The sequence below is a fragment of the Ranitomeya variabilis genome, chromosome 1 (assembly GCF_051348905.1).
Source record: "Ranitomeya variabilis isolate aRanVar5 chromosome 1, aRanVar5.hap1, whole genome shotgun sequence".
Lineage (NCBI taxonomy): Eukaryota > Metazoa > Chordata > Amphibia > Anura > Dendrobatidae > Ranitomeya > Ranitomeya variabilis.
Genome location: NC_135232.1, coordinates 610,368,142 through 610,392,659, shown reverse-complemented (window position 1 = coordinate 610,392,659; position 24,518 = coordinate 610,368,142). Strand labels below are relative to the sequence as shown.

The 24,518-nt window shown below is 54.0% G+C and overlaps 2 protein-coding genes across 9 annotated transcripts; one reads left to right on the top strand and one right to left on the bottom strand.

Moving 5' to 3' along the window:
- Positions 1-905: 905 nt before the first annotated feature.
- LTAP1 (lipid transport auxiliary protein 1) lies at positions 906-8,907 on the bottom strand. 2 transcript variants are annotated; one of them, XM_077260599.1, is made up of 7 exons: positions 8,699-8,907; positions 2,814-2,915; positions 2,402-2,510; positions 2,250-2,303; positions 1,859-2,025; positions 1,563-1,621; positions 906-1,480 (listed from the first exon to the last, which is right to left on the bottom strand). In XM_077260599.1, the coding sequence occupies exons 1-7, from the start codon at positions 8,774-8,776 to the stop codon at positions 1,282-1,284; spliced, it is 768 nt and encodes a 255-aa protein (XP_077116714.1). In that variant the 5' UTR covers positions 8,777-8,907; the 3' UTR covers positions 906-1,281. The 2 variants fall into 2 exon arrangements, with proteins under 2 accessions (XP_077116714.1, XP_077116715.1); XM_077260600.1 differs by having other exon boundaries at positions 1,872-2,025; positions 8,699-8,903.
- UBAP2L (ubiquitin associated protein 2 like) lies at positions 8,876-23,155 on the top strand. 7 transcript variants are annotated; one of them, XM_077260591.1, is made up of 30 exons: positions 8,876-9,004; positions 10,663-10,786; positions 10,863-10,940; positions 11,089-11,199; positions 11,284-11,452; positions 11,539-11,634; positions 11,738-11,783; positions 11,863-11,969; positions 12,143-12,202; positions 12,990-13,042; positions 13,138-13,223; positions 13,304-13,475; positions 13,863-14,052; positions 14,122-14,384; positions 14,553-14,725; positions 15,011-15,203; positions 15,438-15,492; positions 15,711-15,891; positions 15,976-16,042; positions 16,250-16,430; positions 16,513-16,601; positions 16,826-16,879; positions 16,968-17,049; positions 17,151-17,368; positions 18,137-18,242; positions 18,544-18,660; positions 18,934-19,001; positions 19,097-19,294; positions 21,771-21,834; positions 22,622-22,976. In XM_077260591.1, exons 2-30 carry the CDS (start codon positions 10,703-10,705, stop codon positions 22,852-22,854), a joined length of 3,594 nt encoding a protein of 1,197 aa, XP_077116706.1. In that variant the 5' UTR covers positions 8,876-9,004; positions 10,663-10,702; the 3' UTR covers positions 22,855-22,976. The 7 variants fall into 7 exon arrangements, with proteins under 7 accessions (XP_077116706.1, XP_077116707.1, XP_077116709.1 ...); XM_077260592.1 differs by lacking the exon at positions 12,143-12,202; XM_077260594.1 differs by lacking the exon at positions 18,544-18,660.
- Positions 23,156-24,518: the final 1,363 nt, after the last annotated feature.

Sequence of the window (24,518 nt, the reverse complement as noted above, 5' to 3'; positions counted from 1 at the left end):
CCCTGCTTTCTTAGTAGTCACCCTGTTATGTGATTTTAGTGTATTTATATTCAATAAAAGCTATTTAGTATTAATTGGCACAGTATACTGGTGTTTTTCTTATGTTGTTCTAGTACTGTTCAGTTTTGTGTGCTCTTTCATTCAATTGGGGCTCGATGTTGTGGTTATTATGATTACTGTAATACATGCCTTCTAATCATGATTAAGGGAGCTTAGTCTCCAGAAACGCGTTGAGATTATTACCCATATGGCTTGTGCTGAAGTCTGTATCCTCTATGCTTAAAAGTATATGAATAAAGAAAACTCTTTTTTACGGATTCGATGAAGCTGGACATTCCTTTCTTTTTTGGACTATATACGCCTGAACACAGCGGGTCCATGCTCCCGAGGATTGGTTTATGCATCATGGGTGAACTGGTTTATATTCCTTCTTACAAATAAACAAAGCCCTTTGGGAAAAAATAGGAAAACAAAACAAAGTGGTAACACAAAGCACAGTCCTTGTGGTAGCAGGGATCCACCCACTCACGGTTAGCAAAAGCACGCAGTTCAGGTTAGCACAAACACGTCTTTGGAGTTAGAATCTGCAGACACACTGAACATTGAATGCCTCAGGAGGCTACTTAAACCACAGACTACACCCTTTGGTGGAGATAAGGTGGACAACCTCCCACCAGCTCTACAGTTATCCACAAAAAAAAAACCTCAGTCCTTAAAATAGCCTATTAACCACTCTCAACACATAATGTGCTGAAGCAAACTTCTGGGTTTCAAATCACTGAAGCTAATAGCCTCAGTGAAATGTATCTCTCCTCCAGCACTTTGCCATTGACTTTGTCACAAAGAATATAAACAGTATAATACCGCTCGTGTGCATATCTAGTAATAAATACATACAGGTCACATTAGTTTATCTTATTTAATAGTGTACATTGATAATACATCCCCTCCCGTCTGCTCCTTCTGTATATGGCAGGAGACCCTGTATATACACAGTGTGTGGGGTCCCCGAAGTCTGTCACTATGTACAGGTCTGTTGGAGATGAGTCATGTAGAGAAATCCAGGTCATGTTTCGGACTGGTAGGACAACACTCCGCTATATCGATGACGTCCGCCAAGTTTTTGGCGTCTCTCCGCTTGAGCCTCGGAGGACACAACAGTAAGTGGAGTGAATACGCCAACATGCACGCCCTAATCTTCTAGCACCAGTAGAGGGAGCCAACTGACTCATAGGCATGAGTAAGACCTCCCTATGCCTGAGAACCCCGATGTGGCCGTCCTCACAAGGTGCTCTCTAGGGTATTGTAGTTGTCTTTGAAGTTCTTCAGCTCCAGGAAGTGCTTGGGTCTCTTGCTCTTCTGGCTGGAGGGCAGGTAGGTCACCTGGATGGTGGGAGTCCCAGCAGACTCGGGAGACGAAGTCAGGTCCTTGACGGCAGAATGGCGGTGCCTGTGGCTTCCGGCCTCCCTGGTCTGAACACTGGTGAAGAAAGAGAAAGTAGGGGTCAATAATGCAGCTCAATGATACACACTGTGATGCTGGTTGTGAAAAGGTGCCTTACAATGCCGATAACTCTGCCAGCGCCTCCATGAACTTCTCGTGCTCCAGCCTCCCGTACACCTGGAAGACACAATAAATATGAAGCAGTCACGCTATGGCGGTGGTCTGGGCCACCTGCCTGTGGAAATCCCACCCAAAGTGACCATTTACCTCCTCTCAACCTGTTGGCAACTATATTTTATGGGTGAGCTCAGGTCCTGAGTCAGTCCCATAAGTCATTTGCCGTGGAGGGGTTATAGCGTCCCCTATTACCAGGAGACATAACCTAAGTAGCGTCCATGGGGAGGAAGCTCTTACCCCAGTGCCGTACCGTGCAGAGTCATAACCCTCTGTCAGGGAGTCCAATAATGTCTTCCGCACCCCTTTGAAGGGTGAGCTGGCGTTGGTCATTTCCAGCAGGTAGGCCTGGAAGTTCTTCCCCACCGAAGATTTGGGGAATTTTCCGTTCTCCTGGAAGGGGATGTCTAAAAGGAAGGATGGAGAGATGAGTGGATGGCACCACCAAGAGAACAAGGAATGAGGTCCCTCATCGGTACTAGTGAAAGATGCTGCAATCACGACTATGGCATATCTCTCGCCTAGCTCTGATACACTGTAACAGCCCTTCAGGAGTGCGACCCAGAGTCCTGACACCACGGCTCAGGGCTGTATGGAGCTGCTTCTCTCTAATCGCTAGGAGGGCAATTACCTGACTCTTTCACAGCATCCAGTGTCTTCATCCTGTAAAGGTAGTTGTAGCCGCCTGGAAGACACAGACACAGACACAAAGAGTTACGGGAAAACCCGATGGGGGAAGAAGATGCCCAACATGGTGGTGGTGGTTGTGGCACCGATCCTCACCTTGAGAGCCCAGCTGGAGCATCCGCTCGTCCCCCTCTGCCAGGAGCTGTGGCTCAAACCTTATGTCCTGCACCTTAGAGAGACGGTTATCAATCTCCTCCCGCAGGTCCTGCAGGAAAAGAGAAGAAAAATGGCAGAGAGATTAGACGGGAGGGCCCCCAACTGGAGAAAGGGAGCACACCTTACTCAAGAAAAAATGGGAGCAACACCACTGGAAGAGGCAGAGGAGCAACATCACTGGAATAAAGAGGGGAGCAACATCACTGGAAAAAAGAGAGGAGCAATACCACTGGAAAAAAGGAATTGCGCATTCCCCACTGAAAAACGTGGAGGAGAGAGAGGATGGGAGGGGATGAGAAGGAGAGAAGATAGGTGAGCACATCCAACTGACCGAAACGTTTAGACTGTTTACCTTGGGTGCATTGTGTCCTACAGGCACGTGGGGGCCTCGACGAGACTTCATCGCAAATCTCATGATCTGTCTCTTCACAAAGATGAACATGAGGACGAACAGCTGAAGAGAGCAAAGGGTTAAATAAAACAGTGACCTGCCAGTAATCCGGAACCCTGCTAACAGCTCGGCATCATTGCAGCCAGGAGACCCCTCCTCATTCATTGTCCCCTCTATGTGGCTCCCCTGTTCACTCGCCATCCCTTCCCATGCAGCTCCCTGCTCGATTGTCCACTGCCCTCTGACACACCCCGCTCTCTCATCCCCTTTTCAGCCCCTTGCTCACTCACCCACTGTCCCCCCGCACAGTTCCAAGCTCCCTCTTCTACTGTTCCAACACAGCCCCCTGCTCACCAAGTGTCCTCCTGCATGGCTCCATCTCCCACAGTTCCCACAGACAGCCCCCTGCTCGCTCTTCCCCTGTACAGCCCTAAGCTCCCTCTCCCACTGTTCCCACACACAGCCCCCTGCTCACTCACTGTTCCACCCGCACGCCCCCATGCTCGCTTGCTTTTCCTCTGCAGAGTCCCGTTTGCTTGCTGTTCCCCGCAGAGCCCCCTGCTCGCTATTCCCCTGCAGAGCCTACTGCTCACTCACTGTCCCCCTTCACATCCCCCTGCTCTCTCACTGTCCCCTCCGCACAGCCCCCTGCTCTCTCTGTCCCCTCTGCACAGCCCCCTGCTCTCTCTCACTATCCCCTCCACCCAGCCCCCTGGTTTCTCTCTCACTGTCCTCTCCGCACAACCCCCTGCTTTCTCTCTCACTGTCCTCTCCATACAGCCCCCTGCTTTCTCTCACTGTCCCCTCCGCACAGCCCCCTGCTTTCTCTCTGTCCTCTCCCCACAGCCCCCTGCTTTCTCTCTCACTGTCCCCTCCGCACAGCCCCCTGCTTTCTCGCTCACTGTCCCCTCCACACAGCCCCGCTTTCTGTCTCACTATCCCCTCCGCACAGCCCCCTGCTTTCTCTCTGTACCCTCCGCACAGCCCCCTGCTTTCTCTCTCACTGTCCCCTCCGCACAGCCCTGTTTTCTCTCACTGTCCCCTCCGCACAGCCCCCTGCTTTCTCGCTCACTGTCCCCTCCACACAGCCCCGCTTTCTGTCTCACTATCCCCTCCGCACAGCCCCCTGCTTTCTCTCTCAGTCCCCTCAGCACAGCCCCCTGCTTTCTCACTGTCCCCTCCGCACAGCCCCCTGCTTTCTCTCTCTGCCCCCTCCGCACAGCCCCCTGCTTTCTATCTCACTGTCTCCTCCCCACAGCCCCCGGCTTTCTCTCTCACTATCCCCTCCGAACAGCCCCCTGCTTTCTCTCACTATCCCCTCCGCACAGCCCCCTGCTTTCTCTCACTGTCCCCTCCACACAGCCCCCTGCTTTCTCTCTCACTGTCCCCTCCGCACAGCCCCCTGCTTTCACTCTGTCCCCTCCGCACAGCCCACTGCTTTCTCTCTGTCCCCTCCGCACAGCCCCCTGCTTTCTCTCTCACTGTCCCCTTCGCACAGCCCCCTGCTTTCTCTCTCACTATACCCTCCGCACAGCCCCCTGCTTTCTCTCTCACTATCCCCTCTGCACAGCCCCCTGCTTTCTCTCTCACTGTCCCCTCCTCACAGCCTCCTGCTTTCTCTCTCACTGTCCCCTCCGCACAGCCCCCTGCTTTCTCTCTCACTGTCCTCTCCGCACAGCCCTTCTCTCTCACTGTCCCCTCCGCAAAGCCCCCTGCTTTCTCTCTCTGTCCCCTCCGCACAGCCCCCTGCTTGCTTTCTCTCTCACTGTCCCCTCCACACAGCCCCCTGCTTTCTCTCTCAGTCCCCTCCGCACAGCCCCCTGCTTTTTCTCTCACTGTCCCCTCAGCACAGCCCCCTTTCTCTCTCACTGTCCCCTCCGCACAGCCCCCTGCTTTCTCTCTCAGTCCCCTCAGCACAGCCCCCTTTCTCACTGCCCCCTCCGCACAGCCCCCTGCTTTCTCTCTCACTGTCCCCTCCGCACAGCCCCCTGCTTTCTCTCTCACTGTCCTCTCCGCAAAGCCCCCTGCTTTCTCTCTCTGTCCCCTCCGCACAGCCCCCTGCTTGCTTTCTCTCTCACTGTCCCCTCCACACAGCCCCCTGCTTTCTCTCTCACTGTCCCCTCCGCACAGCCCCCTGCTTTTTCTCTCACTGTCCCCTCAGCACAGCCCCCTTTCTCTCTCTGTCCCCTCCGCACAGCCCCCTGCTTTCTCTCTCACTGTCCCCTCAGCACAGCCCCCTTTCTCTCTCACTGCCCCCTCCGCACAGCCCCCTGCTTTCTCTCTCACTGTCCCCTCCGCACAGCCCCCTGCTTTCTCTCTCACTGTCCCCTCCACACAGCCCCCTGCTTTCTCTCACTGTCCCCTCCGGACAGCCCCCTGCTCTCTCTCACTATCCCCTGCGCACAGCCCCCTGGTTTCTCTCTCACTGTCCCCTCCGCACAGCCCCCTGCCTTCTCTTACTGTCCTCTCCGCACAACCCACAGCTTTCTACCTCTCTGTCCCCTCCGCACAGCCCCCTGCTTTCTCTTACTGTCCTCTCCGCACAACCCCCTGCTTTCTCCCTCTCTGTCCACTCCGCACAGCCCCCTGCTTTCTCTCACTGTCCCCTCAGCACAGCCACCTGCTTTCTCACTGTCCCCTCAGCAGAGCCCCCTGCTTTCTCTCTTTGTCCCCTTCACACAGCCCCCTGCCCTATCTCTCACTGTCCCCTCCGCACAGCCCCCTGCTTTCTCTCTCACTGTCCCCTCCGCACAGCCCCCGCTTTCTCTCACTATCCCCTTCGCACAGCCCCCTGCTTTCTCTCTCACTGTCCCCTCCGCACAGCCCCCTTTCTCTCCACTGTCCCCTCCGCACAGCCCCCTGCTTTCTCTCACTGTCCCCTCCGCACAGCCCCCTGCTTTCTCTCTCACTGTCCTCTCCGCACAGCCCCCTGCTTTCTCTCTCACTGTCCCCTCAGCACAGCCCCCTGCTTTCTCTCTCACTGTCCCCTCCGCACAGCCCCGCTTTCTCTCTCTGTCCCATCCGCACAGCCCCCTGCTTTCTCTCTCACTGTCCCCTCAGCATAGCACCCTGCTTTCTCTCTGTCCCCTCCGCACAGCCCCTGCTTTCTCTCTCACTGTCCCCTCCGCACAGCCCCCTGCTTTCTCTCTCACTGTCCCCTCCGCACAGCCCCCTGGTTTCTCTCTCACTGTCCCCTCCGCACAGCCCCCTGCTTACTCTCTCACTGTCCCCTCCGCACAGCCCCCTGCTTTCTCTCTCACTGTCCCCTCCGCACAGCCCCCTGCCCTCTCTCTCACTGTCCCCTCCGCACAGTCCCCTGCTTTCTCACTGTCCCCTCCGCACAGCCCCCTGCTTTCTCTCTCTGTCCCCTCAGCACAGCCCCCTGCTTTCTCTCTCACTGTCCCCTCCGCACAGCCCCCTGCTTTCTCTCTCTGTCCCCTCAGCACAGCCCCCTGCTTTCTCTCTCACTGTCCCCTCAGCACACAGCCCCCTGCTTTCTCTCTCACTGTCCCCTCAGCACACAGCCCCCTGCTTTCTCTCTCACTGTCCCCTCAGCACACAGCCCCCTGCTTTCTCTCTCACTGTCCCCTCAGCACAGCCCCCTGCTTTCTCTCACTGTCCCCTCCGCACAGCCCCCTGCCCTTTCTCTCACTGTCCCCTCCGCACAGCCCCCTGCCCTTTCTCTCACTGTCCCCTCCGCACAGCCCCCTGCCCTTTCTCTCACTGTCCCCTCAGCACAGCCCCCTGCTTTCTCTCTCTGTCCCCTCCGCACAGCCCCCTGCCCTTTCTCTCTCACTGTCCCCTCCGCACAGCCCCCTGCTTTCTCTCTCTCTGTCCCCTCCGCACAGCCCCCTGCTTTCTCTCTCTGTCCCCTCCGCACAGCCCACTGCTTTCTCTCTGTCCCCTCCGCACAGCCCCCTGCTTTCTCTCTCACTGTCCCCTTCGCACAGCCCCCTGCTTTCTCTCTCACTATACCCTCCGCACAGCCCCCTGCTTTCTCTCTCACTATCCCCTCTGCACAGCCCCCTGCTTTCTCTCTCACTGTCCCCTCCTCACAGCCCCCTGCTTTCTCTCTCACTGTCCCCTCCGCACAGCCCCCTGCTTTCTCTCTCACTGTCCTCTCCGCACAGCCCTTCTCTCTCACTGTCCCCTCCGCAAAGCCCCGCTTTCTCTCTCTGTCCCCTCCGCACAGCCCCCTGCTTGCTTTCTCTCTCACTGTCCCCTCCACACAGCCCCCTGCTTTCTCTCTCAGTCCCCTCCGCACAGCCCCCTGCTTTTTCTCTCACTGTCCCCTCAGCACAGCCCCCTTTCTCTCTCACTGTACCCTCCGCACAGCCCCCTGCTTTCTCTCTCACTGTCCCCTCAGCACAGCCCCCTTTCTCACTGCCCCCTCCGCACAGCCCCCTGCTTTCTCTCTCACTGTCCTCTCCGCAAAGCCCCCTGCTTTCTCTCTCTGTCCCCTCCGCACAGCCCCCTGCTTGCTTTCTCTCTCACTGTCCCCTCCACACAGCCCCCTGCTTTCTCACTCACTGTCCCCTCCGCACAGCCCCCTGCTTTTTCTCTCACTGTCCCCTCAGCACAGCCCCCTTTCTCTCTCACTGTCCCCTCCGCACAGCCCCCTGCTTTCTCTCTCACTGTCCCCTCAGCACAGCCCCCTTTCTCTCTCACTGCCCCCTCCGCACAGCCCCCTGCTTTCTCTCTCACTGTCCCCTCCGCACAGCCCCCTGCTTTCTCTCTCACTGTCCCCTCCACACAGCCCCCTGCTTTCTCTCACTGTCCCCTCCGGACAGCCCCCTGCTCTCTCTCACTATCCCCTGCGCACAGCCCCCTGGTTTCTCTCTCACTGTCCCCTCCGCACAGCCCCCTGCCTTCTCTTACTGTCCTCTCCGCACAACCCACAGCTTTCTACCTCTCTGTCCCCTCCGCATAGCCCCCTGCTTTCTCTTACTGTCCTCTCCGCACAACCCCCTGCTTTCTCCCTCTCTGTCCACTCCGCACAGCCCCCTGCTTTCTCTCTCTGTCCCCTCCGCACAGCCCCCTGCCCTTTCTCTCTCACTGTCCCCTCCGCACAGCCCCCTGCTTTCTCTCTCTCTGTCCCCTCCGCACAGCCCCCTGCCCTTTCTCTCTCTCTGTCCCCTCCGCACAGCCCCCTGCCCTTTCTCTCTCTCTGTCCCCTCCGCACAGCCCCCTGCTTTCTCTCACTGTCCCCTCCGCACAGCCCCCTGCCCTTTCTCTCACTGTCCCCTCCGCACAGCCCCCTGCCCTTTCTCTCTCACTGTCCCCTCCGCACAGCCCCCTGCTTTCTCTCTCTCTGTCCCCTCCGCACAGCCCCCTGCTTTCTCTCTCTCTGTCCCCTCCGCACAGCCCCCTGCTTTCTCTCACTGTCCCCTCCGCACAGCCCCCTGCCCTCTCTCTCACTGTCCCCTCTGCACAGCCCCCTGCTTTCTCTCTCACTGTCCCCTCCGCACAGCCCCCTGCCCTTTCTCTCTCACTGTCCCCTCCGCACAGCCCCCTGCTTTCTCTCTCTCTGTCCCCTCCGCACAGCCCCCTGCTTTCTCTCTCTCTGTCCCCTCCGCACAGCCCCCTGCTTTCTCTCACTGTCCCCTCCGCACAGCCCCCTGCCCTCTCTCTCACTGTCCCCTCTGCACAGCCCCCTGCTTTCTCTCTCACTGTCCCCTCCGCACAGCCAGCTGCTCGTTTGCCAGCCCTCCTTCCTGCTTGCTGACTGTTCCAAGCGCTTTATGTGGTGCTGACAGTTATGAGGGTTTGGGTGCAGTGAGACAGCAGCCCATTGTATTGGTGCCCTGGGAAACCCCCCTGTACAGCTCTCCCGTCCTCTTCCTCACCAGGCTGCCGTAGGCCATGATCAGCACCACGTTGACCCCGGACAGCCAGTTACTCTCTTTGTGCTGTGTCTTCACCATCTTTTTTCCTCGTTTTTAATTATTTTTTTTCCGCCTATGTCACGTGACCCTTTCAACCCGCAAACCAGGCCCTTGCCATCAGCCATCCAATCACTTCCTCCAAGATCGAGTTGTGGAACGCACAGCCCTGTGAAACGCATCCTGGACGCGTCTTGACGCAGCCTAGCGTACGTGAGAGGGGGTGGAGCGGAAGTGCGGTCACGTGGTGTCAGAGCGGAGGAGCCGCAGGTGAGGACGGAGCTTTTCTCGAAGCTCGGTGGGAGGGGGTTAATGTAATGTCGGTGGCGGAGGCACGGCGGTAGTAGTCTGTTGGGAGAGCGACCCGGGCTGCGACGGTGGCGGTCCGAGAGCACAATGCGCCTCCGCGGCTCCTCCGGCGCTGCGGCCTATTAGGCCGGGTGAAGCCTCGGGGTGGAGTAGCTGCGGTTGCCGCCTGGGTCGCCGGTTTTTCCGGTCTTTTCTCCAAACTCCTTATTGGATGAGATCAGTCCTGGGTAACCTCTCCCAGCAGTGATGGCACAGGCTGCTGGGACTTGTAGTTCATCCCCTGTCCTGTGTCGGGGTCTGTGGCGAGGATGACCCCCCCCCCCCATTCTGTGTCCCCTCGGGGTCTGCGGAGAGAATCCCCCTTGCTGTTTGCCCCTCAGGGTTTGCGGTGAGGACCCCCCCGTGCTGTGTCCCCTTGGGGTCTGCGGTGAAAGATCCCCCCCCCCCCCGTGCCGTGTCCCCTCGGGGTCTGCGGTGAGGACCCCCCTTCCTGTTTGCCCTTTGGGGTCTGCAGTAAGATCCCCCCCTCCCCCGTTTGGGGTGTGTCCCCTTGGGGTCTGCGGTGAGAAACCCCCCCCCCGTTTTGGGGTGTGTCCCCTCAGGGTCTGCGGTGAGGACCCCCCTGTGCTGTGTCTCGGGGTCTGCGGTGAGGATCCCCCTTGCTGTATGCCCCTTGGGGTCTGTGGTGAGGATACCTTTGTGCTGTGTCCCCTCGAGGTCTATCTTGAGCACCCCTTTGTGTTGTGTCCCCTTGGGGTCTGCGATGAGCCCCCGGTGTCCCCTCGAGGTTTGCGTTGAGGACCCCAGGCCCCCCACCTCTGTGCTGTGTCCACTCGAGGTCTGCATTTAGGACCTCCCTTGTGCTGAGTCCACTTGGGGTCTGCGGTGAGGACACCCCCCGTGCTGTGTCCCCTAGGGGTCTGCAATGAGGACCCACCCGCGTGTGCTGTGTCCCGTCGAGGTCTTCGCTGAAGACTTAAGACTTCCCCCTCTTCCCTCTGCTGTATCCCCTCAAGGTCTGCGTTGAGGACCCCAGCCCCCATTGGGGTCTGCATTTAGGACCCCCCCCTGTGCTGTGTCCCCTCGGGGTTTGTGGTGAGGACCCCCCTTGATGGGATACAGTGACAGGAGAAACAGCTCCTTATATAGCAGTGGCCGACTCTTGTCCTGCACCTGTTGTCACACATCATGTTAGACTACTTGTCTTGCGGGGGACACCGGGTAACGTAAGACTGTGAGGCTTATCCCTCTCATGTCAACATCCTCTGCATGACGTGTCGTGTGAGCAGCACTGCTTTGTTGGCACAGTTTATTTTCCTTTTTTTTAATCAGTTATACAGCAGTGGCCACGGTGATCCTCTGTGGGCTGTCACATGGTTTTGTCAATACTCTGCTCTCTATGAATGCTGCGTCTGCACCTGATGTAGGACTTGGGTCCTGCAGGGGGCACTTTCGGCCCATTCTGGGCCTGGTGCTGGAGGGGAGGGGGTGTGCTCCAGGTATATGAGGCAATGCTAGAAGCCCAGTCCTGGGGGAGGGGTATCATGCAGGATAAGTAATGTATAGATCTGCCGGCCTTTTGGGGTCCCCAGCTTTAACCCTCTCTGCTTCCTCTACAGAGCTGTAACTTGTAAATACTGTTATTTGTATATACTGTAAATGATGACCTCGGTGGCCACGACCCGCACCCGGGGAACCTGGGAACAGACACAGAACCAGACGCAGCACAAGCAAAGGCCTCAGGTAATGACAGTTCCCCAGGGGCAGCATCCCCTCTCACACATGCCCTATCCGACTGATGTCTCCGCTCCCTGTCTAGGCCACCGCAGAGCAGATCCGGTTGGCACAGATGATTTCGGACCAGAATGACGCTGACTTTGAGGAAGAAGTAAAACAGGTGAGTGTGTGGCCAGAGCTGAATATTTGTTATCGCATCAGCGCTGACCTCTCCTTATTCTGTGGTTTGGTGTCATGATTCCCTGTTGCATCCCATTCTGCAGACGTTGCCTTTGCCCCTCTGTTCACCTCCATCTTTCTCTCCTCAGCTGATCGACATCACGGGGAAGAACCAGGATGAGTGTGTGATTGCACTTCACGACTGCAATGGCGATCTGAACCGCGCCATCAATGTCCTGCTGGAGGGGAACCCCGACACGGTGAGCGATGCACGAGAGAGACATGTCTGTAATGGCCGCCACTCTGGCTGTGCCCCCTGACATGCTGTGTTCTACCCCTTACAGCACTCCTGGGAGATGGTGGGTAAGAAGAAAGGAGTGTCTGGACAGAAAGAGACGGGGCAAGCCGAACAGAGCGAGGAGACGCGAGAGAACCGTGACAGAGAGCGCGACTACAGCCGCCGGCGTGGCGGGGCACCGCGGAGAGGGCGCGGCGGGAGCCGCGGCAGAGAGTGTGAGTGACTGGTACTAACCGAGTGACTGCTGCAGCCCGTCAGTCTGTGTCCTGCCGTCTGACCATGATACTTTCTCCTCTTGCAGTCCGGGCACAGGAGAACGGTTTGGAAGGTGGCAAATCTGGCGGCTCTTCAGGCAGAGGCACAGAGAGAGGACGCCGAGGGCGTGGCCGGGGCAGAGGTCTGTGCCCATGTCCTCAGGCCCCCACAGGTGACAGACGGGCAGCTCCTCCGGGCTCTAATGCTATTCTTTGTTTTTGTTTTTTTTTGTTTTTTATGGTTAGGTGGATCAGGAAGAAGAGGCGGCCGCTTCTCTGCGCAGGGCATGGGGTACGTGTGCCCGACTGTTTGTGCTCATGTGGGATTCTGTCTGACCCGTCCCTTGATTATTTCGGACCCTTTCTTCCAGGACCTTTAACCCTGCAGACTATGCTGAGCCCTCCAGCACTGAGGACAACTACGGGAACAGCAGCACTTGGAATAACGTCGCTAGCTTTGAGCCGGATGATGGAACAAGTATGTCCCACTGCCCCCTGCGGTCCCTATGCCCCTACCATGCGACCTCCAGGGGTGGTGATGCTGTGGCCACGTATGGGGAGGAGGGGTGTGAGGAGATTCGGGGAACCGCCTGTTCTTCAGCTCAATCTGATTTGTCTTTGTTTTTTGTTTTTTTTCCCTTTTTGTTTCAGGACTTGATTTCATTGGGGGTGAGGGGTCAGATTATCCCCGAAAATTTTCCACTGCTCCTGGTATGACATATCCAGGTGCACTCACTGCCCCTGACAACCTCGTACTTCTGACTGTTGTGTGTTTTTTATCTCCCTCCTAACCTGTCCCTCCCTTCACGGGGCTGGGTGTGGAGAGCATGGACTGCACCCCTCTGCAGCTGCCCTCATTGTGTGTGCAGATTCTGGAACTTGTAGTTCGCTCTGTACAAATGACTGCCGCTGGTAGTGGCCCCTACGTGGCATGTCCTCTGGCCAGTGGCACTCTGTACAGTGCCTGCGGGGGTGACTGGGGGTCATGGCTGCTCACTGATCTTGACTTGATTAATGTATTTTCAGCTTTTTTTTTTTTCTCTATGGCAATATAATAGTCTACTCCAGTTACATCCAAAGCTGCATACACAGGAAAAAGTGGGGAGACCCTAGGCTATAGTGGTGGGGTGTACAGTAGAGATTTGGGTGTTTCTTTTAGGGATGGGAGTAATGAAGTTAATGAACCTCTCTTCAAGACAGTGGAATCAGTAGAATTGTGAGCGCAGCTCTGGGTGTGAGCGGAGAGAAGACTCAATGTGATTAGTCCTCTCTGTGAACGGAGGCTTCTACCCTGTGGCAGACATCGATGTCGCTGGTGTCATCTCATGGTGTGGTGTCACTCTGGATTACTCATGGCTCCAGGGCGTTAATATTTTTCAATTTGGACATGGCGTGTGTGTTAATTTTGCAAATCTGGGGGTGACTGCTGCCGGGATGGGTCCGGGGGCTTCTGCCTACCTGTATAATTCCCCCTCCTCCATGTGCTTTTTTTTACCAGGTGCCTGGAGGACAGCCACAGAGGAGTGGGGGACTGAGGACTGGAATGAGGATGTGAGTGCAAATCCCACATAGAATTCTGTAGCATTGCAGGTGAACTCTGCCAGCAGATGAGTCAGGTCATGAGCTTTTTTTTTTGTTTTGTTTAGCTTTCTGAAACAAAGATCTTCACAGCGTCCAGTGTTTCTTCTGTACCCCTTGCCCCTGAGAGTGTGACGATCACTGCGGGCCAGAGGTGAGTGGCAGCCTGAGAAGTGGTCCCTACACGCTGGGGTCCCTTATACATGACACAGCCTTCATTTGCTCTCTCTACAGGATCGACCTGGCAGTTTTACTAGGGAAGAGCCCGTCATCCCTAGAGAACGAGGCCTCCAGTCTGGACCCTGCACAGAACCCCACCCTATCCCAGCCCCTCGTGTTCAGCAACTCCAAGCAGAGCTCCCTGTCCCAGGCCAGTCCTGGCAACTCCTTCTCTCACAGCAGCATGGCAAGTATCACCGCCAGGTTACTACTGCTTGTATGTATGGTGTCCTGTGTCTGCGCAGCTCTGGGTGTGACTGGATCAGATGTATCTGGAGCGCTGTGCTTTAAGTTGGGTAGGCTTTTCCTGCTATTTGTTTCCATGATTACCATTCTGAGGTCGCTGTAGTCTGTGCCATGTACCGGTCTGTCCCGTGCAGCATGCCAGTAGACCCCTTTTGGCTTTGTGTGGCCATTAGGGGGGGACAGTGCATGCGATAAGAACTGTTGCCTCGCACCACTGCCTGTCAGTTTCTGGCTGACTATTGTGTGGGGGCACTACAACGTTCCTGTCCCCTCTGCATGTTGCAGGCCCTCGTCCTGCTGTCCTGGTAACCGTGCTCCTATTTTGCAGGTCAGCATGCTGAGTAAGGGCTTTGGTGAGGGAGAGCCCAAGGGCGGCACCACCACCGGATCTCAGTTCCTGGAGCAGTTTAAGACTGCACAGGCCCTGGCACATCTTGCCGCTCAGAACTCGGACTCCTCTGGTGCCACAACCTGGGACCTGGGCTCCTCGGCGCAGACCTCCGCCCTGGGGCAGTTCGGTAAGACTTCTCTGTCCTGGGCTCGTCTGGACATGAGGGGACGATTCACTAAAAGTGATCTCCCCACAGATCTGAAGAGCTCATCGGATCCCTTCACCAAGCACCAGAGCTTCTCCCCAGCCTCCACCATGATGGATGTGTACCTGCAAGAGAAGGCAACCATCACCAGCTCTCCCTCTGCAATGCCGGTGTGCCCATCCTCCCCTCTGATGAGCAAAACAAACCATCCCCCCCAGATGTCCCCAGTGTCGCCCGAAAATCAGTCAGGAAGTCCGCAACCGGCCCACCATAAGATGAAAGTGCAGAGGAAGAAAACATCCCTTACGTCTAAGGTAGTGGTTGTCTGTGTGTATCTGGTTACATGGCATCTACAGGACATGTTAGACCCCCACTACACAGATTGTGGCCAGTATTCCCATACATACACCTGGGCCCTCCACACACACCTGCGTCTCCAAGACAGTGGTTTCCTCTTCTTTACATCTCCTGTTTCTCCGCAGATTCCAGCTCTGGCCGTGGAGATGCCTGGAACAGCCGATATGGCGGGGCTCAATCTACAGTTTGGTGCTTTGCAGTTTGGGTCTGAGCCAGACCTCCCAGAGTATGAGTCCTCTCCGACCACCAACACGACTGTGACCCAGGCCCAGAGCAGTCTCTACACCAGCCCGGCAAGGTGTGACATTCGGTGTGCCTTGAGGGAGCGGGTGCACGGCAGTAGTATACCTTTTAAATGCTACCTCTATAGCGGCAAAGTCAGCATGACTTGTGGACGACACCACTGATTACTTCCACCATGGTCTGTGACTCTTTATCAGATAACATCTTCTGCTACCGGTAGGGGGGGGTGCTGTCCGGTCATTGGTTTTGGGAGGGGGGGTGTTTGGTTGGGCTGGGGGCCGCCTCTCAGGAGGTGATGGTCCATCGCGGTCTGCTGTATAACAGGTGCCATCTCTTGCAGTGAATCGTCCAGCAGTGCAATCAGCAGTCAGAGTCCTGAGTCTGTGTACCAAGGAAGCGGCATCCAGACCACAACATTTACCTCACAGAGCAGCACTCAGGGCCCCTTATACGAACAGAGGTCCACGCAGACCCGGCGCTACCCTATCTCCTCCTCCACCTCCTCACCACAGAAGGAGCTCAGCCAGTCCAAGGTACTGTATGTTGGGGGCACAGTGCGGGGGCGTTCTTCTCTGCAGCATGACAGTAGACCCTTTTTGGTAGCAATTGTGGCCATCAGGGGGGGACAGCGCATGCAATATTAAGTGTGCCCTCCACGGCTGTCAGTCCAGTGTCCTGGCTGCCTGGTCTGTGTGTGGTCATTACATCTGCCAAGATAATGTACTGCCTGATTGGTCCTTTATGTCGTGTCTCTTCTCTCCTCGTAGAGTGGCTACAGCTCCTCGCAGACGTCCACCATGCAGACTCCTGTATCAGGAGAAGGTATGTCCTCCTCTTGTCGGGTGCGATGGCACCGGACACCCGTAGACCCTTTCTGGCTGTATGTAGCCATAAAGGGGGGACAGTGTGTCGTACAGTAATCAGAGCGGTCATACGAGGTGTCACGTGTAGTGTGGTTGTGGTGCCTGGGACTGGTCTGTACAGTGATAATACAGCACAATGGCTACCCTAACCTCCGCTTTTTTTTTTTTCTCTTCCAGTTCCCTCAGCCCCCACAATTAAAGCCGATTCATCGTCTGCTTCCAGCAGCATAGTCTCCCTCAACGACTCGGTGTCTGCGTCCTCCTTACTGACCACCGCCGGACCCCACCAGTCTCAGCTGAGCAACCTAAGCCACACTGAGGAGCTGCAGAACCCGGTGGTCTCAGTTCAGCTTAGCAGGTAGTGTGCTCTAGAGTGGGCAGCCCGAGGTCCTCCCCCCAGAGACAGAACCACAATAGCAGCCTCTCCTCTTGTCTCTTACAGTACGTTACCCCCTCAGCACCAGACGCCTGTATCCTCCACAGTACGAACCTCATCATCCACACCTCTGGTGAGTTGTAGTCCCGTGTCCTGCATGTAAGTTGACCCTTCTGGCTGCTCCCATGGCCTTGAAGGGGGACAGTACATGCTAGAGCAGCTGGATCTGCTGCCGTGTGGCCACCCACGTGGTGCCCACTGGCCACAGCGTCCGTACACCTGTAGACAGCATAGATAACATATTATCTACTCCATAATATACCTGTCTCTTTCCGAGCAGCACACCAATGTGGAGAGCGATGTTAGCCTACATTCAGTTGCCACCTTCTCTACGGTGCCCAGTACCATCGCCAGCGCTGCGCCCGTGTCCTCCTCCCTCAGCGTCAGCAGCCTCGGCCTGGGTCTCGGCACCAGCTCCACCATCGCTCCCTCTACTCGAAACTCCATAGCCACCACGTCAGGTACTGCACCTGCCACTATGCCCTATGCCAACCTGTGTGCCAGGCTGTGCAATGTTAACCCTTTGTCTTTTGCTTCTCGCAGGTAAAGCACCTCCAAACTTACCTCCTGGCGTCGCACCGCTGTTACCAAACCCATACATTATGGCTCCCGGTCTGTTACACGCTTATCCCGTAAGTTCTTGTTGGTCTGTGGTGGTTCCTCTACACTGCTGCTGTTGTAATAGGAAACTGTTCTGTCTGGCTTTATACAGCATTTGACCTCTGGCTGCAGTGGTCGTGTAATAGTTCTTGCTGGGAAAGAGAGGAGAGAATGGTGGGAGTGATGGCTGGTAATGCAGAGGGTCAGGCACCTTTACCGCGGTCGGCAATTAACATGCACACTGTTGTGTTTCCAGCCCCAGGTCTATGGCTATGACGACCTGCAGATGTTACAGACAAGGTTTCCCCTGGTGAGTGATGCACGGCGGACCCCCACACCACCCCCGGGCCAGTTTCTCCACGTCCGATTAACTGACTGCTCTGCTTTCTGCTTTGTAGGATTATTACAGCATCCCTTTCCCCACACCCAGCACCGCGCTCACTGGGAGAGACGCCAATCTGACAAGTAACCCCTATTCTGGTAGGTGTACCTGTAGTGGGAGTGTGCCTGGCCACCAGTGTAGCTACCTCCATTTTTCTGCCCAGTTGCTGATGACTACCTTCTTTTCCTCCTCCTTTCAGGTGATCTCTCCAAGTTCGGTCGTGGAGATGCGTCTTCCCCGGCTCCAGCTACCACCTTGGCGCAGCCGCAGCAGAGCCAGACGCAGGGTCACCACACCACACAGCAGACATTCCTGAATCCTGCGCTGCCGCCCGGTTACAGCTACACAAGTCTTCCCTACTACACCGGGGTACCGGGTCTGCCAAGCACCTTCCAGTATGGACCCGCCGTATTCCCAGTGAGTTCCCATTTCCGTTAGTAAACGGTGTCACCCAAAGCTGTTTTTGGGGAGGGGGAGATGGGAAGCCCCTGAACATAGCATCTTATACACACGAGCCACCCTATATTCCTGTGGTTCGGACATGAAGCCCCTGTATACGGGCAGTGGTGAACTGTCAGAAGTCCTGCGGATTTGGAATGGACACCTGGCCTTGGGGGGTCCGGCACTTCGGATGTATTTTAGGGGGAGTCTGCTTATTGGACGTCTGGACCTCCGTTCTGTGTTTAGCGTAGCATTGATTGGAGGGCAAGGGTGGACCCAGAGTGTGGTCAGGGCTGGTGTTTCCTATACGGGCCCCCAGTGGATTGCTGCTGCCTCCGGTCAACCACGAGGTCCCTAATGGAGGGTCTCCGTTCGCCGCCGACAACGCCGGGCTTGTGATAATTCATCTTTGTTGCCTGATTTGTACAAATCTTGATACTTAATAAAAGTATTTTCAATAAAGTGTGGCCCATCTGCTCTTTCCGAGCCGTCCTTTATTGGGGGAGGGATGAGTGGGCGGATGCAGGGTCTGACCCCTGTGACTGCAGGTGACACATGGTGGATGGCAGCGGCTGTGTCTTCCTTCCTGCGCCTCCAGGTATGTCCCGGCGTCTGCCTGCCCTCTGTGGGCTCCCCGTCACTCCCTACAGGACCCCTTTCCTGGACAAACGGGCATGACACCACGCAGGCAGCCAATGCCGCCTCACCCTCATAGGCTCTGTACACCTCTTGTCTCCCCTCCAGGTGGCACCTACCACATCAAAACAGCACGGAGTCAATGTTGGGGTGAATACATCTGCTGGCGCCTTCCAGCAAGCGCCAAGTTACGGCTCCCATGCCTACAGCACCGGTAAGGAGATGCCACCCATGTTCTGACAGACTCCAGGGGGTGAGATGTAGATTTGGGGTGAGCAGTGATTGCCCCCTTCTCCGCACCCCCTTCCTGCTCTTTTGTGCCTGTGTCCTAACTTTTCCCTGTAGCAGAGCGTCTGCCCCCCGCTGGTGGTCCGAGCAGCAGCAGGTGCTGAGCTGTGGGGTCTCGGCAGCGGCCTCTTGTGTTGTGACGTCGGAGGGGCTCGGCTTGTGGGGGAGGCATGGGTGGGGGGGTCCCCGGGATCCCTTCCCATGCTGAGGGCTGTGTCTGTTCGCAGGCTTTGAGGACTTGGGCCAGGTTTCCAGCGTGGGTGATTTCTGTAAGGGTGCATTTAGTGGGGCTTCTGCTGCTCAGAGCAAACCTGCTGCTGCTTGCACCAATGGACCCGGCGCTGGTAAGTGCTCTCTGCTTCTTTGCCCTCTTGCCCGCCCCGCTTTGCCTCTTCCTCTCTTATATAGCAGCCATCTCCTAATCCTCCACTCCTTTAGGCCCCAGCTTGACCCCTCTGTATCCTCGTGCATTAACCTCGTACCCCAGCCTAATTTCCACCTGCCCCAGCTATTGGTTTGCTGAGTGCCAGGTGTAGAAGGGGTTAATCATGCCTACATACAGGGTAGAGGGGTACAGCCGGACTTGCTCAGCACATGCTCCTCTGCTGTCCCTACAGGCGTGTCTGTCACCTCCAGTAACACCGGTGTGCCGGATATCTCTGGCTCAGTCTATTCCAAGACGCAGGTAGGTGATTGGAGGAGCGCTGCTGTCCCCTGCTGGGAAGGTGGGGCTTTTACTTTAGGGGCTGGATACTCACAGCTTGTATCCTCTCCTCACAGCAATCATTCGAGAAGCAGGGATTCCACACTGGGACCCCCGCCACCTCCTTTAACTTGCCCTCAGCTCTGGGCAGTGGTGGCCCCATGAACCCGGCCACTGCGGCGGCATATCCCCCGGCTCCATTCATGCACATTCTGGCTCCACATCAGCAGCCGCACTCTCAGATTCTGCATCACCACCTCCAGCAGGATGCTCAGGTAACTGGGTGTCACTACCAGCAGAATTGTGAGCGCAGCTCTGTAGTATACAGGATCAGTTATGTATGTACACAGTGACGGCACCAGAAAAGTGAGTGCAGCTCTGGGGTGTAAGGCTACATTCCCATCATGAGCTTTTGATATATTTTTGCTGTGTGAAAAACACAGCGTCTTAACAGTTCCAGCTAAGTGGATGGGATTTATAGAAATCTTCCCACTGTGCTTCTTTTTTAACGCTGTTTAAACTAACCTGCGGGGCATGTATTTCAGATCTGCAGCATGTCCGCAGCATCATAAGATCTATGCAGCAGAAATGCAGGTGTGCTATGAGCGCCGACCACAGGGTGGCGCTCACAGCTACCGGCATTCAGTGACCATAGAGGTCTCAAGGACCTCTATGGTTACTCTGCAGAAGCATCGCTGACCCCCGATCATGTGACGGAGGTCGGCGATGCGCTCATTTCCGTCCACCCGGCCGGAAGCGCCGGTTAAATGCTGCTGTCAGCGTTTGACAGCGGCATTTAACTAGTTAATAGCGGTGGGTGAATCGCGATTTCACCCGCCGCTATTGCGGGCACATGTCAGCTGTTCAAAACAGCTGACATGTCCTGCCTTTGATGCGGGCTCGCCGCCGGAGCCCGCATCAAAGCGGGGCTTCTGACCTCGGACGTACTATCCCGTCCGAGGTCAGAAAGGGGTTATTGAATAAGCTGAAAGCAATTTTGAATACGTTGAGGGGTGTGGTTTTAAAATGACATCATTTTTGGGGTTTTCCAATATATAGAACCCCCAGAGTCACTTCAAACCTGAACAGGTACCTAGAAAAATACATTTTAATTTCCTTGAAAAATTACTGCTACATTTTGAATTCCTTTCCAACATCGGGCGTAATAGTACGCTGATGTCTGACTCCCTCCATTTGATGTGAGCTCCGGCGGTGAGCCCACATCTTTCCGGGAACATGTCAGCTGTTTTGAACAGCTGACATGTGTCCGCAATTAACCAGTTAAATGCTGCTGTCAAACTCTGACAGCAGCATTTAAATCGCGCTTCCGGAAATATGCATACCATTGACCCCTGTCACGTGATCGCGGGTCACCGGTGTGTTGGCATGACAACCTGAGGTCTCCTGGAGACCTCTATGGTTGTCGGTGCCGGCTTGCTGTGAGCGCCACCCAGTGGTCGGCGCTCATAGCAAGTGGAGTAAATCTGCTATACAGAGGTGATCTGAACATCGCCTCTATGTAGCAGAGCCAAACGGGTTGTGGCAGCTTCTAGTCTCGAAGCATGCCAAAAGTAAAGAAAAAAAAAAAATATATATAAAAGTTCAAATCACCCCCCTTTCGCCCCATTCAAAATAAAACAATAAAAATAAAATCAAACATTCACATATTTGGTATCTCCACTTTCAGAATCGCCCGATCTATCAAGGAAAAAAAAAGGATTAACCTAATCACTAAACGGCGTTGCAAGAAAGTCAAAACGCCAGAATTAAGTTTTTTTTGGTCGCCGCAACATTGCATTAAAATGCAATAACAGGCGATCAAAAGATCGTATCTCCACCAAAATAGTATCATTAAAAACGTCAGCTCGGCGAGCAAAAAATAAGCCCTCACCCGACCCCAGATCACAAAAAATGGAGACACTACGGGTATTGGAATATAATACAATTTTTTTTTTTTTTTAACACAAAGATTTTTTTTCACCACTTAGATAAAAAAGAACCTAAACATGTTTGGTGTCTATGAACTCGTACTGACCTGTAGAATCATAATATCCGGTCAGTTTTAGCATTTAGTGAACCTAGCAAAAAAGCCAAACAAAAAACAAGTGTGGGATTGTACTTTCACCGCACTAGGAATTTTTTTTCCCATTTTCACAACATGGTAAAACTAAGGCCGGGATCACACATACGTGAGATACGTGCGAGTCTCGCAGGTGAAAACCCTCCTCTGGCGCTGGCACTCCGGAGCGGAGCGTGCAGCCGCACAGCAACACATGGAGCTGCACACTCCACTCCCAAGTGCCGGCGCCAGAGGAGGGATTTCACCTGCGAGACTCGGATGTATCTTGCGTATGTGTGATCCCGGCCTTATGGTGTCGTTCAAAAGTACAACTCGTCATGCAAAAAATAAGCCCTCACATGGCCATATTGATGGAAAAATTAAAAGGTTATGGCTCTGGGAAGGAAGGGAGCGAAAAACGAAAATGCAAAAACGAAAAAAGCTCTGGGGGTTAAGAGGTTAGACCTTCTAAAATGCCAACAAAAGAACATTTTACAAATGGTGCTGATGTAAAGCAGACATGAGTGTAATGTTGTTTATTAATGTTTATGTGTGGTATGACTATCTGGTTTAAAGGGATAATCATTCAGAGTTTGAAAATTGCAAATTTTTTAAATTTTTAGCACATTTCTGATATTTTTATAAATAAATGCAAAACGTATCAACCTAAATTTCCCATTATCATAAAGTAGGAAGCCCACCACACGAAACGCGCGTCGGGGCCACAACAGGTAGACACTGAGACCCCCCACATGGGTAAGCAATTCGCTGATAGCACTATTTGCAGCACTTTATTTTTGGATGATGTTTGTGGGCCTGCCCCCTTTCCCAGTTACATGAGCCCCTGGGATTACTTTATGCTTTAATATTTATCAAGGGAAGGTGTATGGACCCACCACCACCACAATGAGTTGGTATACTTTTAATGGTCACCTCTGAGATTTGCCATTATCCTGCACTATATTCCATGTGTGCATGCCGCTGGACACGTGCAGTACCCAGTGTCTGTGTTTTTTTGTCTTTGCCTGTCATCTTATTCATTTAGCTTATTAAGTGTTATGTATTTGTACTCACCCTTATGATATGTGTATGTTGTCAATAAACTTTTTTTTATATATTTATAAGGAGACACTGGTTTTCCTTTGTTTATTTAGTTATCTAGACCTTACACATTTATTTCAGGGCATTTAACTCATTTCTCGTATAGGTTCTCATTATCATAAGGTAGTTTGTGTCACAAAAAAAAAAGTTTCAAAATCAATGGGATGTTAAAGTGTTCCACAGTTATTACCACATAAAGTGACACTGGTCAGAAATGGCCCTGTCACTAAGGGCTTAAAGCATGGCACTGTTAAAACAGGCAAAAAAATGCAAGTAACCATATTAAAATAGGTGCAAAAAATCTGCAACATCATCTCATTGTGGGAATGTAGCCTCATTGAGGAGGTAACCCAAAATCCCATAGAATTTTTTTGCTCTGTGCATCAGTAGCGGGGTCTTTCCCATAATGAGGGGTCTGAGGTGTTTTCTGCTGTCTTCACAGACTGGCTCCGGACAAAGAAACCAAGGCGCCTCCATGCCACAGAAGTCTCAGGCCAGCAAGTCTGCGTACAGCAGTTACAGCTGGGGGTCGAACTGAACTGCAGATCTTATAATCTCCCTCCCCCAACCGAACCACAGGATCAGCACACGAGACCTCCGCGTTCTCTGCAGCCCCTCCATGCTGAGCCTCTGCCGGCCTCTCCCCTCCCCTGCCCCTTCTTGTATGTAACATAGAATTTGTATTTTCCTTCCAGTTTTCTGCAGCCGGATTATAAAACGTTTGCTATTTTGAGGGGGCGGCCGGGTTTTTTTTTTTTTTCTCTTTTTCTTTTTTCCCTCTCATGTATTTTTTTTTTAACCTCAACGTGCAGAGGTGAGTGAGGGGCCTCCGTGCTCTGCCGCCTCTGTGCCCCTCGGAAGGATTGCTATGAATTCTGCATTGTATGAATCATTAGTTGATGTGTTTTTTTTGTACTGTGTTATAAATTTAATGGATAAATGTGTCTTGTATATATAAAAGGAAAACACAGCTGCATCTCTGCTGCTCTGAGCCTTTATTACACCTCCACACCGCTCTGAGCCTTCATTTAAATCCTCCGCGACGCTCCGAACCTTTTGCACTTCTGCTCTGAGTGTTTATTACTAGTGATGAGTGAATATACTCGTTGCTCGGGTTTTCCAGAGCACGCTCGGGTGACGTCCCGAGTATTTGTTATTGCTCGGAGATATAGTTTTCTTTGCCTCAGTTGCATGATTTATGGTTTCCAGATACACTGAATACATGTGAGGAATGCCTGTTTGTTAGGGAATCCCCACATGTATTCAGCTTATCTGGCAGCCGTAAATCATGCACCTGAGGCGATGAAAACTATATCTCCGAGCAATAACAAATACTCGGAGGTCACCCGAGCAAAGAGTACACTCGCTCATCACTATTTATTACATCTCCACACCACCCTGAGCCTTCGTTAAAAACAACCATGCCGCTCCGAGCCTTCATTAAAAACCTCTGCGCCTCTCCGAGCCTTCATTAAAAACCTCTGCGCCTCTCTGAGCCTTCATTAAAAACCTCTGCGCCTCTCTGAGCCTTCATTAAAAACCTCTGCGCCTCTCTGAGCCTTCATTAAAAACCTCTGCGCCTCTCTGAGCCTTCATTAAAAACCTCTGCGCCTCTCTGAGCCTTCATTAAAAACCTCTGCGCCTCTCTGAGCCTTCATTAAAAACCTCTGCGCCTCTCCGAGCCTTCATTAAAAACCTCTGTGCCGCGTCTTCATTAAAAACCTCCGCGCCACTCCGAGTCTTCATTAGACATTTCTACGCTGCTCCAAGCCTTCGTTACACTTCTGCGCCACTCTGAACCTTCATTAAACACCTCTGCTCCGAGTCTTCATTAAATACCTCTATGCCTCTTCAAATTTTTATTCCATCCACCACGGCTCTGCCTTTTGTTTTATACATCTGCATTTCTGAGTTTTTATTCCACCCTCTGGGGGCCTCCGCTCCACCCTCTGTGCGCCTCCGTTCCACCCTCTGTGTGCCTCCGTTCCACCCTCTGTGCCTCCGTTCCAACCTCCGCGCCCTCGTTCCACAATCTGCGCCCTCGTTCCACAATCTGCGCCTCCGCACCCTCGTTCCACCCTCTGTGCGCCTCCGTTCCACCCTCTGTGCGCCTCCGCGCCCTCGTTCCACCCTCCGAGCCCTTTTATTTAATGAATTGCATGTGCTTTTTCTTCAGCCTCTTGGAACTTGGTATTTTGTAGGTGTGTGCTCTTCTGTAACTTTCCTCACATTACTTTCTTGTGCAGCTTCTCGTCAGTCTTTAAGACGTCTTCTGTTCTACGCTTTTTGTTACAGCCGTGTTTAGTTCGTTTTTCTCTCTGCCCCTCCATGTTGTAATC

Coding starts and splice junctions, on each gene's coding strand:
- LTAP1 (XM_077260599.1), bottom strand. CDS start 8,776: ATGGTGAAGACACAGCACAAAGAGAGTAACTGGCTGTCCGGGGTCAAC. Junction 2,916..8,698: donor TCATGGCCTACGGCAGCCTG/GTGAGGAAGAGG, acceptor TGCTCTCTTCAG/CTGTTCGTCCTCATGTTCAT. Junction 2,304..2,401: donor GCTCCAGCTGGGCTCTCAAG/GTGAGGATCGGT, acceptor TGTGTCTTCCAG/GCGGCTACAACTACCTTTAC.
- UBAP2L (XM_077260591.1), top strand. CDS start 10,703: ATGATGACCTCGGTGGCCACGACCCGCACCCGGGGAACCTGGGAACAG. Junction 16,431..16,512: donor CTCCATAGCCACCACGTCAG/GTACTGCACCTG, acceptor TGCTTCTCGCAG/GTAAAGCACCTCCAAACTTA. Junction 18,243..18,543: donor CTCCCATGCCTACAGCACCG/GTAAGGAGATGC, acceptor GTCTGTTCGCAG/GCTTTGAGGACTTGGGCCAG.